This window comes from Tachypleus tridentatus, chromosome 7 (genome assembly GCF_004210375.1).
Source record: "Tachypleus tridentatus isolate NWPU-2018 chromosome 7, ASM421037v1, whole genome shotgun sequence".
NCBI classification, from domain to species: Eukaryota; Metazoa; Arthropoda; class Merostomata; order Xiphosura; family Limulidae; genus Tachypleus; species Tachypleus tridentatus.
Genome location: NC_134831.1, coordinates 118,195,641 through 118,208,535, shown reverse-complemented (window position 1 = coordinate 118,208,535; position 12,895 = coordinate 118,195,641). Strand labels below are relative to the sequence as shown.

General features: G+C 33.8%; 1 protein-coding gene across 3 annotated transcripts; it reads right to left on the bottom strand.

The window, feature by feature from the left end:
* Nucleotides 1–7,417: 7,417 nt before the first annotated feature.
* Nucleotides 7,418–12,329, bottom strand: LOC143256474 (RNA-binding protein 5-like). 3 transcript variants are annotated; one of them, XM_076513759.1, is made up of 5 exons: nucleotides 12,156–12,328; nucleotides 10,986–11,217; nucleotides 10,626–10,714; nucleotides 10,224–10,455; nucleotides 7,418–8,537 (listed from the first exon to the last, which is right to left on the bottom strand). In XM_076513759.1, exons 1-5 carry the CDS (start codon nucleotides 12,171–12,173, stop codon nucleotides 8,518–8,520), a joined length of 591 nt encoding a protein of 196 aa, XP_076369874.1. In that variant the 5' UTR covers nucleotides 12,174–12,328; the 3' UTR covers nucleotides 7,418–8,517. The 3 variants fall into 3 exon arrangements, with proteins under 3 accessions (XP_076369874.1, XP_076369873.1, XP_076369872.1); XM_076513758.1 differs by having other exon boundaries at nucleotides 7,418–8,560; nucleotides 12,156–12,325; XM_076513757.1 differs by lacking the exon at nucleotides 7,418–8,537 and adding an exon at nucleotides 9,618–9,834 and having other exon boundaries at nucleotides 12,156–12,329.
* Nucleotides 12,330–12,895: the final 566 nt, after the last annotated feature.

Sequence of the window (12,895 nt, the reverse complement as noted above, 5' to 3'; positions counted from 1 at the left end):
CGCTTGCCGTATAACGTGTACCTAAAAATCGTTAAGCTTTCCAGGTGTGGCGCGAAAATTTTCAAATTGTCGTAGTGTGTAGCAAGTCAGAAAAGGTTGAGAACCACTGATTTACTATATCTTGGAAAACAGAGCTTGTGTCACGCACATATGGACTGCACACATTATGTGCTGTAATGAACGGACTGGACGATCACTGAAAGAACGGAAGTTAACATTATGAACGTAATAAGAACAACTACTGCTGCACACTTAGTGTTAAGAGGTTTATGAACGTAATTAGAACAACTACTGCTGCACACTTAGTGTTAAGAGGTTTATGAACGTAATAAGAACAACTACTGCTGCACACTTAGTGCTAAGAGGTTTATGAACGTAATAAGAACAACTACTGCTGCACACTTAGTGCTAAGAGGTTTATGAACGTAATAGGAACAACTACTGCTGCACACTTAGTGCTAAGAGGTTTATGAACGTAATAAAAACAATTACTGCTGCACACTTAGTGTTAAAGGTTGATTAAGGTAATAAGAATAACTACTGCTATACACTTGGTGTTAAGAGGTTTATGAACGTAATAAGAATAACTACTGCTGCACACTTAGTGCTAAGAGGTTTATGAACGTAATAAGAACAACTACTGCTGCACACTTAGTGCTAAGAGGTTTATGAACGTAATAGGAACAACTACTGCTGCACACTTAGTGTTAAGAGGTTGATTAATGTAATAAGAACAACTACTGCTGCACACTTAGTGCTAAGAGGTTTATGAACGCAATAAGAACAACTACTGCTGCACACTTAGTGTTAAGAGGTTGATTAATGTAATAAGAACAACTACTGCTATACACTTGGTGTTAAGAGGTTTATGAACGTAATAAGAATAACTACTGCTGCACACTTAGTGTTAAGAGGTTGATTAATGTAATAAGAACAACTACTGCTATACAATTGGTGTTAAGAGGTTTATGAACGTAATAAGAATAACTACTGCTGCACACTTAGTGTTAAGAGGTTGATTAATGTAATAAGAACTACTGCTGCACACTTAGTGCTAAGAGGTTTATGAACGTAATAAGAACAACTTCTGCTGCACACTTAGTGTTAAGAGGTTGATTAATGTAATAAGAACAACTACTGCTATACACTTGGTGTTAAGAGGTTTATGAACGTAATAAGAACACCTACTGCTGCACACTTAGTGCTGAGAGGTTTATGAACGTAATAGGAACAACTACTGACACTTAATGCTAAGAGGTTTATGAACGTAATAAGAACAATTACTGCTGCACACTTAGTGTTAAGAGGTTTATGAACGTAATAAGAACAACTACTGCTGCACACTTAGTGTTAAGAGGTTGATTAATGTAATAAGAACAACTACTGCTATACACTTGGTGTTAAGAGGTTTATGAACGTAATAAGAATAACTACTGCTGCACACTTAGTGTTAAGAGGTTGATTAATGTAATAAGAACAACTAGTGCTGCACACTTAGTGCTAAGAGGTTTATGAACGTAATAAGAACAACTTCTGCTGCACACTTAGTGTTAAGAGGTTGATTAATGTAATAAGAACAACTACTGCTGCACACTTAGTGTTAAGAGGTTGATTAATGTAATAAGAACAACTACTGCTATACACTTGGTGTTAAGAGGTTTATGAACGTAATAAGAATAACTACTGCTGCACACTTAGTGTTAAGAGGTTGATTAATGTAATAAGAACAACTAGTGCTGCACACTTAGTGCTAAGAGGTTTATGAACGTAATAAGAATAACTACTGCTGCACACTTGGTGTTAAGAGGTTTATGAACGTAATAAAAACAACTACTGCTACACACTTAGTGCTAAGAGGTTGATTAAGGTAATAAGAATAACTACTGCTATACACTTGGTGTTAAGAGGTTTATGAACGTAATAAGAATAACTACTGCTGCACACTTAGTGTTAAGAGGTTTATGAACGTAATAAGAACAATTACTGCTGCACTCTTAGTGTTAAGAGGTTTATGAACGTAATAAGAACAATTACTGCTGCACACTTAGTGCTAAGAGGTTTATGAACGTAATAAGAACAACTACTGCTGCACACTTAATGTTAAGAGGTTTATGAACGTAATAAGAACTACTGCTGCACACTTAGTGTTAAGAGGTTTATGAACGTAATAAGAACAACTACTGCTGCACACTTAGTGTTAAGAGGTTTATGAACGTAATAAGAACTACTGCTGCACACTTAGTGCTGAGAGGTTTATGAACGTGATAAGAACAATTACTGCTGCACACTTAGTGTTAAGAGATTTATGAACGTAATAAGAACAATTGCTGCTGCACACTTAGTGTTAAGAGGTTTATGAACGTAATAAGAACTACTGCTGCACACTTAGTGCTGAGAGGTTTATGAACGTGATAAGAACAATTACTGCTGCACACTTAGTGTTAAGAGATTTATGAACGTAATAAGAACAATTGCTGCTGCACACTTAGTGTTAAGAGGTTGATTAATGTAACAAGAACAACTACTGCTGCACACTTAATGTTAAGAGGTTGATTAATGTAATAAGAATAACTACTGCTATACACTTGGTGTTAAAAGGTTGATAAACGAAATACGAACTTACCGGTTTAAAGATCTAGACACAGTCAGTGCAGCTTCGTCTGAAAACTAACCTACTAGTAACAGTAAAAAGACAAAATCGACACTAATTTTTAAAATATTCTGTTTCTATTCTTTATTTTTACCGGGTAGACATGTGTAAGTGGTAGCTAAGTCCGGAAATGTAATATTTTAAAACTCTATGTGATCGAAATTCAAAACAAACAAACAGAAAATTGCTTATTTTGCATTGTTTATTGTTGTAATCTTTAAGTTTATACGTATGCTTACCTCATTGTAATAGCGTAAGAATACTTTGTCACAACAGTTAGTCAAATAAATAACTCTACCACAAAATATATTAATAAATATTACAAGTTTCTTAAATGTAAATATGCATCCATATATAATAATACGTCAGTCCTGGCCTCAAACTTCTAAACTCTAGTTGACTTTTAAACATTTATCAAACTAAACTAGAAGTTTGGATTTATAGGTATATTTCCTCCTTATATTGTAATTTAAACTATAACATTGTTTGAACCTTACTCTTAACTATTTTGCTAAAACGGTCTGCGTTTCTGCCATTCATTTGTTAAGTACATTATTTTTTCACAGATTCTCTTATTAGATTACAATTTTTCAGAAGTTCTTGTGAAGATATTATTCTCCAAGATCATTTGTTGTAGTCCACTTCAAAGATTTGACTTATTCAAGTGGCTCATCTGTTAGGCTTTTATGTAGTCCATTTCAAAGACTTGACTTACTCAAGTGTCTATTCTGCAAGGTGTTTTGTTGGAGTTCACTTCAATGATTTGACTTAGTCAAGTGGCTCATCTGCAAGGTGTTTTTATGTAGTCCATTTCAAAGACTTGACTTACTCAAGTGTCTATTCTGCAAGGTGTTTTGTTGGAGTTCACTTCAATGATTTGACTTAGTCAAGTGGCTCATCTGCAAGGTGTTTTGTTGGAGTTCACTTCAATGATTTGACTTAGTCAAGTGGCTCATCTGCAAGGTGTTTTGTTGGAATCCACTTCAAAGATTTGACTTTGTCAAGTGGCTCTTCTGTAACTTTTTGTTTAGGTCCTCTTCAAAGATTAGGATGAGTTAATTGAGGTACATCTCCTTTTAGATATTTGTAGGTATTCACCTAAAACTAGCAACTATACTCAGGTACACAAGTTGACTTCCTCTGCATGTCAATCAGTTCTCAAACTGTAATTTCCCAGGACATATTTATTAAGGACTGGCAAAAAAAAAAGACCTTATTCCACACTCAGAGAGACATAGACCCCAAAAATTCATTTATTAAAAGACCTCTCATTGTACCTTTCTTACAGCTACTGATAAATGTTACTTTAAAATAGCAGGTAAGAGTTAACCTTACTCATTTTATACTGGCACTGATAATTCTCCCTTTATGTACTGGAGCTTAGTCAGTTGTTAAAGTTTACTCTCTGTTTTTGTGGTCCCTGTTCCCAATAACTTTAAGATGAACTATATTATTTACTTCTTATAGTTATGATCCTTCAGCTTTGATTGGGGACATTCTATGTTTAAGCATTAAAATATCCTTTTTTTTTACTTGTACATCCTGCAGTGATTGTTTTCACAACTTAGATCTAAGTATACAGACAGACACTCTATCTTCTCTTATTTTTCTGCTTACATAAGTAGTCCGGTTAGTACTTGTAGCTCACTTTGGACTTACAGAAAATATTCCCCATGGTTCTTTCTACTCCTTTTCTTTAACCTGAGAATATTTAACTTGAGCCTTCGACTCTTGGGCATTATTAAGAAACTGCTGATTTCCACGTTCTGTTGCTTCCTGTAAAATATGGATATCTAGGAATTCGTTACTGAATTGTAAATGGAAGTATTTTCACAATTAATTATTTAACACAAAGTGTGCACAAAGCCACCTATCTCTTCACTGCCTGATTCTATCTTCTTCCAGTGTGGGTTCTCTGATGTGACCCAAGATATGAGTGTATCTCAATTTATGTAAAACCATGTTAACACATAATTTACTCTTACTTAACAGAGACATTTTCAATTCTATCACTATGTTGATAGTTTCAACTGATTTTTTTTAGGGACATTTAGTCACGAACATGATTATTTGGATAAGCCTCAATAGTTGTTGTATAACATCCAATGTAAAACATGTCTGTAAAAACCTCTTCAGGATATATTTCCATGTTAGAAGATTTATGGAATCTACCAACAGTCTACTCTGCTAATAAACCAGTAGCACAGCACAACAGTATAAATTCAAAATACACCCAACTCCAAAAGTTGAGTAAAAAGCCCACAAGTGCTTCTGCTAACTTAATGAATTTTCTAACACATTTACGTATCTTTACATAACACATAAAATACGTATATGTAGTAATACCCTTTTTATAGATAGTAATTAAGTATAAATCATAATCTCACAACTAAACCATTTCCCATGTCTTCCTGTACAAGTACCTCATCTAGTGTGTATTGATAGACAGGTAAAGCAGATGTGTTATCTCTATAGAGAAGCATTTACATAACAAGCCTTTAAAGTTCCATTAAACTAAATAAAAAATTTGGAATGATGGAGAATGAAAGTAAATAGTAGTGTGCATTACAAAAGGTAAGATATTTGAGGAATGGATGTGTGAGCCATTAGAGGCCCATTTGTGGGTTCTTTCACAGTTATATTTGAATTATTGCCAGAGTAACAGCAGTACTTGTGGGTTCTGCCACAGTTATATTTAAGTTGCTGCCAGAGTAACAGCAGTACTTGTGGGTTCTGTTACAGTTATATTTGAGTTGCTGCCAGAGTAACAGCAGTACTTGTGGGTTCTGCCACAGTTATATTTGAGTTGCTGCCAGAGTAACAGCAGTACTTGTGGGTTCTGCCACAGTTATATTTGAATTATTGCCAGAGTAACAGCAGTACTTGTGGGTTCTGCCACAGTTATATTTAAGTTGCTGCCAGAGTAACAGCAGTACTTGTGGGTTCTGTTACAGTTATATTTGAGTTGCTGCCAGAGTAACAGCAGTACTTGTGGGTTCTGCCACAGTTATATTTGAGTTGCTGCCAGAGTAACAGCAGTACTTGTGGGTTCTGCCACAGTTATATTTGAATTATTGCCAGAGTAACAGCAGTACTTGTGGGTTCTGCCACAGTTATATTTAAGTTGCTGCCAGAGTAACAGCAGTACTTGTGGGTTCTGTTACAGTTATATTTGAGTTGCTGCCAGAGTAACAGCAGTACTTGTGGGTTCTGTTACAGTTATATTTAAGTTGCTGCCAGAGTAACAGCAGTACTTGTGGGTTCTGTTACAGTTATATTTGAGTTGCTGCCAGAGTAACAGCAGTACTTGTGGGTTCTGTTACAGTTATATTTGAATTATTGCCAGAGTAACAGCAGTACTTGTGGGTTCTGCCACAGTTATATTTGAGTTGCTGCCAGAGTAACAGCAGTACTTGTGGGTTCTGCCACAGTTATATTTGAATTATTGCCAGAGTAACAGCAGTACTTGTGGGTTCTGCCACAGTTATATTTAAGTTGCTGCCAGAATAACAGCAGTACTTGTGGGTTCTGTTACAGTTATATTTGAGTTGCTGCCAGAGTAACAGCAGTACTTGTGGGTTCTGTTACAGTTATATTTGAGTTGCTGCCAGAGTAACAGCAGTACTTGTGGGTTCTGTTACAGTTATATTTAAGTTGCTGCCAGAGTAACAGCAGTACTTGTGGGTTCTGTTACAGTTATATTTGAGTTGCTGCCAGAGTAACAGCAGTACTTGTGGGTTCTGTTACAGTTATATTTAAGTTGCTGCCAGAGTAACAGCAGTACTTGTGGGTTCTGTTACAGTTATATTTGAGTTGCTGCCAGAGTAACAGCAGTACTTGTGGGTTCTGTTACAGTTATATTTGAATTATTGCCAGAGTAACAGCAGTACTTGTGGGTTCTGCCACAGTTATATTTGAGTTGCTGCCAGAGTAACAGCAGTACTTGTGGGTTCTGCCACAGTTATATTTGAATTATTGCCAGAGTAACAGCAGTACTTGTGGGTTCTGCCACAGTTATATTTAAGTTGCTGCCAGAGTAACAGCAGTACTTGTGGGTTCTGTTACAGTTATATTTAAGTTGCTGCCAGAGTAACAGCAGTACTTGTGGGTTCTGTTACAGTTATATTTGAGTTGCTGCCAGAGTAACAGCAGTACTTGTGGGTTCTGCCACAGTTATATTTGAGTTGCTGCCAGAGTAACAGCAGTACTTGTGGGTTCTGTTACAGTTATATTTGAGTTGCTGCCAGAGTAACAGCAGTACTTGTGGGTTCTGTTACAGTTATATTTGAGTTGCTGCCAGAGTAACAGCAGTACTTGTGGGTTCTGCCACAGTTATATTTGAGTTGCTGCCAGAGTAACAGCAGTACTTGTGGGTTCTGTTACAGTTATATTTAAGTTGCTGCCAGAGTAACAGCAGTACTTGTGGGTTCTGTTACAGTTATATTTAAGTTGCTGCCAGAGTAACAGCAGTACTTGTGGGCTCTGTTACAGTCATTAATTTTGGTCATTTGATAATCCATGGTGATTTGTGATTTTTAAGATACAAAAGAATTTTATACATTTCCAAAATCTGTATGAACACATATATGCATGATGTTATATTAAGAAAATCAGGGATGACCTAGTAAGAAAATAAAAATAAGGTCAACACATTAAGTGTAGCTCAGGGATGACCTAGTAATAAAATAAAAATAAGGTCAACACATTAAGTGTAGCTCAGGGATGACCTAGTAAAAAAATAAAAATAAGGTCAACACATTAAGTGTAGCTTTCACACATTTCATCTTTTCTTTTTTATGCAGGTTACAGACTGTAGAGTTGATTTCTTCCATTTCTAGTTCAGCATCTGCTAGTATTTTATTTTTTCTGTCTGAACTACATTGTACAGTTTTCAATTAGTTTAACTGAATCCTTGAATTGCTGGTTAGTGCACAGATTTAACTTCTTCCTTCCTGTATTGTCTCTTCTATGTCTTCTTTTACACTGTTCGAAAGGACTATCAGAAAAAATTAGTCGTTATTCATCACATATCTAAGTAACACAGTGAACTATTTCAATAATAAATTCCACCTATTTGGTGCTCACTTGGACTGTACTAAAGTGGCCTAACTCACAGTAAAACACATTTCTGTTTGACATAAAGATTCTACACAAAATGTTACCACTACACTGACAGTACACAAACCAAGTAATTGCTTTCTGAAGTATTCACAGGTGATTACTGTACTTCAGTTCATTGGATTTCTTATTTTTCAGAGTTATGTAAATAAAATATCATGTTTTAATCCAGTAAGCTCATCAGATAAATTGTAGTTTCTTTGACAACATTTGATGAAAAATCTTATATTCTTTTGTAATAAGTATAACTTTTGTCATGCAGTTTTAGTACACTGCTATCAAACCATTTTAAAGTGATAACACAACATAACAAAATTTTTACTTTTACTTGTTCCTGGGCAAAAATGGTTATTTTCCAATTGTTTATGCCTAAAGTAAATGGAAGAGACCTATTTTTCGCTTCAAACTTTGCTTTTGTGACCTGGGTAATGAAATTTTCAAATTTACCCATTTTTTAGAACATTTCAGGTAGATTCAGTGCTGAGGCAATTAGAATTGCTGGTAACCTGAACGAGAGGCACCTCTTCATTGATAGCTCATCCACAAGCCTCAAAGTTGTGTTGCTCCATAACGGGAATAAGTACCCGTCTCCTCCCTAGCTCATTCTTGCACCTCAAAGAGGAATACAACAGCGTCGTGACCTTGCTAGAAGCCTTGAAGTATGATGAGTATGGCTCGGAGGTTATCGGAGACTTCAAAATGGTGGCATTCCTGATGAGTCTTCAAGGAGGCTTTACCATGTTTCCCTGTTATCTTTGCCTTTGAATACCTATGAATACCAGTATTCATAACCTTAAAAGAAAACAAATCATTCCACTTTTTTATAGAATATTTATTATTTAACATGCAACAAACTTCACATTTTATAGCATATATTTATTACTTTAAAAAAGGGAAATGCTGATTTATAAACAATATCTTTATTATATAACAAATGAGAAAACAATAACTTTTATACATCAAAACAGGAAAAAATTGTCTTTTCAGAATAGTTTTATTATCACAGAAATGATTAAATAATCTATATAATACTGCTGTCTGTTGAATGTCATATAACTACAAATCTATATAAATATAATACTGCTGTCTGTTGAATGTCACATAACTACAAATCTATATAAATATAATACTGCTGTCTGTTGAATGTCACATAACTACAAATCTATATAAATATAATAGCACTGTCACAGTTGAATATCCATGTAACTACTTATCTATATAAATATATTACTCTGTTGAATGTCACATAACTACAAATCTATATAAATATAATAGTACTGTCAGTTAAATATCCATGTAACTACTAATCTATATAAATACAGGGTGTTCGGAAAGTCACTGCACAGTTTTGTCTGTTAATAAATATATAAGTGCACAGTGACTTTCTGAACACCCTGTATAATATTACTCTGTTGTATGTCCATGTAACCACATATCTATATAAATATAATGGTACTGTCTGTTATTTGTACATATAACTACTTATCTATATAAATATAATAGTACTATTATTTGTATTGCATGTAATTACTTATCTATATAAACTTAATGGTACTGTCTGTTGTATGTCCATGTAACTACATATCTATATAAATATAATAGTACTGTCTGTTGTATGTCCATGTAACTACATATCTATATAAACATAATGGTACTATCTGTTGTTTGTACATATAACTACTTATCTATATAAATATAATAGTACTACTATTTGTATTGCATGTAATTACTTATCTATATAAACATAATGGAACTGTCTGTTGAATGTCTATGTAACTACACTACTCACCTATATAAATATAATAGTACTGTCTGTTGTGTGTCAATGTAACTACTTACTCATGTAAACATAATGGCATTGTCTGTTGTATGTACATGTAACTACACTACTCACCTATATGAATGTCCATGTAACTACTTTGCAAGGTGTGGACAGATCTTTACCAAAACTGATGTGAATGTTCATTAGGCCTATCCAGGGGTACATACATATTTTCAGTTTTGCTTTTTGTTGTTCCTGTGGGTATTTTTTACCACTACTTTGCCCCATATATGTGGATCTTTACCTAATTTGATATGATGGTTTGTTAGGTCCATATAGAGATACAAGAAAATTTGTTGCGTCAGACTTTGTATTTTGCAGCTTTTATGGGTTTTTTTATTTTATTTTACAATTACATATAAGGGATAATAATCCTTCACCAATCACAAACTTACATAACTTTCACCCAGGGGAAGGTTACTCCACCAAGTATATAATATGAAACATTTCTATTACCTAATAAAGGGTTGATAGTGGTCTTAAATAATTGGCACCAAAATAAAAAATATATTTGTTGTACTGAATACTGTCATTATGTGGAACAGTGGTCAAACTAGAATGTGTAAATACACACACAAACTTAATTAAGCTGCAGTACTGCTAGTGACCACAAAGTGCTTAAACCTGACATACCCGTTAATGGCATCTGGAATTTTTTGGCCTCCTGCAGTTCTTTCCTGAGAGTCTTTAATACTAAAGTCTGTCTCTCTGCAAGAATATTTCCTTTTTCCAAAACAATAAACCCTGCATCTGCTGCAGCAGACTGTTTCCCATGTTCTAACATGTTCTTACTAGGTAAACCAGTTAAACCCAGTTTAGCACTTTCCTTCTTCTGATTCAAAGTTTCAGCCCATCGCTCCATCTCCTATAAAAATAATATTATCTTATAATCTCATTTGTAGATTTCCTTTGCAAAATGTTACCTTTGGCTTGTCACCTTACATTCTGTTAAGTATCATGTAACACATTTTAGTCATCATTTATTGTACACAGCACTGATGAATCAGATGAAAGATAAAAAGACAGTATACTTACTTTGGCTATTTTCTTGGCAATATAAACCTTCACTTGTTTATGTCTGTTTTTGGAATTTTCATCTTTTGTTGACTCTGTGTCCATATTGCCTGAAACAAAGGATTTCTAACAAGATTAATCATAATATTTCTTTATACTTTTTTACACCTGTCCCCAAATAAGTTTTAATGAGTCCTACAACTAAAAGAAAAAAAACAACTGTCAAATTAAATTACCAAATTCTAGACAAAGTAGAGGTTAGTATGGCTATACGGAAGACTATTAAACCAACCACACAAGGATTTTTTTTCCTCTCAAATAACAACAACATAAACCTTTTTTTAGTAAACCTGCAATACTTTCACATAACAGAAGACATACCTGCAGCTTGTGTCTGAGTTAGGGCAGGCAGGTAAGTCTGCTTTTCTCCATCCCAGTATAGAAACAGTTGTGCTTCTGCATTATAGTAATACTGAGAGTTAGCATCATAATAAAGACCCGTACTTGGATCACAGTAATATCCTGATGTGTCATCATACTGGTAAGTAGAAGTACTGGGAGGTAGGTATTTTTTATAGGTAATGCAATCAACAACAACTGAACCCTGATTGGCCTGATAATGTGAAACATTAACACATTAGCCAAAGACACACAAAAAGTGTTATCCAAAAATAAACCAGGGAATTCCAACATCACCTAAAAGGAGATAATTTTGGAACTTATAGAAGATTTAAATCAAACAATATACAAAATAAATAATGGTGATTTTCAGTTGTGAAGTTTCTTTTTTTAATAGTTAAAAGAAATATTTAATAATAAAATATCCAAAGCAATCAATACAGCTCTGCTACTATCAGAAGTTTGGGAAATTATTAAAATGCATAATTTTTATAGATAACATTGTAAAGTATGCAAAAATGGCCTTTTATCTATCTAAAGTACACCATTTCACATTGAAAACAAACAGAAAGCGTGAATGTCAAAAATTTTGAAAGAGATGGAACTGCTGACAATGTACATTGTTCTGATTTTACTAAAGAGATGAATACCAGTGTAGCGTTAAGTCATCATTCATAAATGTATGTAGCCTTACATTTGTTAATAGTAGTAGCATGCATGAAATAACAAAAAAGTTTTGTTAATCAAAAACTGCTGAAAATTTATTTTCAATGTCAAACACTTTTAATTATGTACTTTGGATGCAGTGCAGCAGGTTTATCAATAATTTGAAATTAAGGTCAACTGAAACAAATTTTTATATCAGTTTTATAGGTTTATTGTTTAGAAGTTATAACAAAGATAAAACCTTACAACCTTTACCTTCACATTTTAACACTTTTAACTGGTATAATTAATTACCTTTTGTAACTTTAATTTCACCTGTGCTTAGATACTTTCATTTTCAGAGATATGTTCTGTGAGCTTGGTTGGTAATTAAATTGCTCAGAACAGGTGTTCTTTATGTGAACATCATAAGATTTTAAAATAGTTTGATTTAAAATATAATCAACCTATATTCTTATCATCACAAAGAGAAACTTGTATTTTCACCTGGAGTTTTGAATCCATAATTCCTTGAGATCCAGCAGAAATAGTAGTGCTACTCTGGATACCTTTTATCAATTTTACACGATCTGACTTGTTAGCTTCCTACATGAAGGAAGAAATGATATTACATTTCAAGTAATACATAAACACGATCTGACTTGTTAGCTTTCCACATCGAGGAAAAGATGAATATTACATTTCAAGTAATAATAAATACCATCTAACTTGTTAGCTTCCCACATGGAGGAAACGATGGATATTACATTTCAAGTAATACATAAACACGATCTGACTTGTTAGCTTTTCACATCGAGGAAAAAATGAATATTACATTTCAAGTAATAAATAATAAATTTCTATCAATATACACAACTTTACACAAATTGTTTATGCTGGAACTGTAAACACAACAAACCACTTGCCTAAAAGAAAGAAAAAACAGTAAGAGTTCTAAAATTAAAAAAAGCGATATGGAAACTCTGTATACTTGAAAAGTGACATGGAAACTCTGTATACTTAAAAAGTGGTATGGAAACTCTGTATACTTGAAAAGCGATATGGAAACTCTGTATACTTAAAAAGCGATATGGAAACTCTGTATACTTAAAAAGTGATATGGAACCTCTGTATACTTAAAAAGTGATATCGAACCTCTGTATACTTGAAAAGCGGTATGGAAACTCTGTATACTTAAAAAGCGATATGGAAACTCTGTATACTTAAAAGTGATATGGAACCTCTGG

Excerpts from the sequence above, each read along its gene's own strand:
- LOC143256474 (XM_076513757.1), bottom strand. Across the intron at positions 10,715-10,985 it reads AACTCAGACACAAGCTGCAG|GCAATATGGACACAGAGTCA; the intron begins GTATGTCTTCTG and ends CCTTTGTTTCAG. Across the intron at positions 10,456-10,625 it reads TTGCCAAGAAAATAGCCAAA|GAGATGGAGCGATGGGCTGA; the intron begins GTAAGTATACTG and ends TTATTTTTATAG.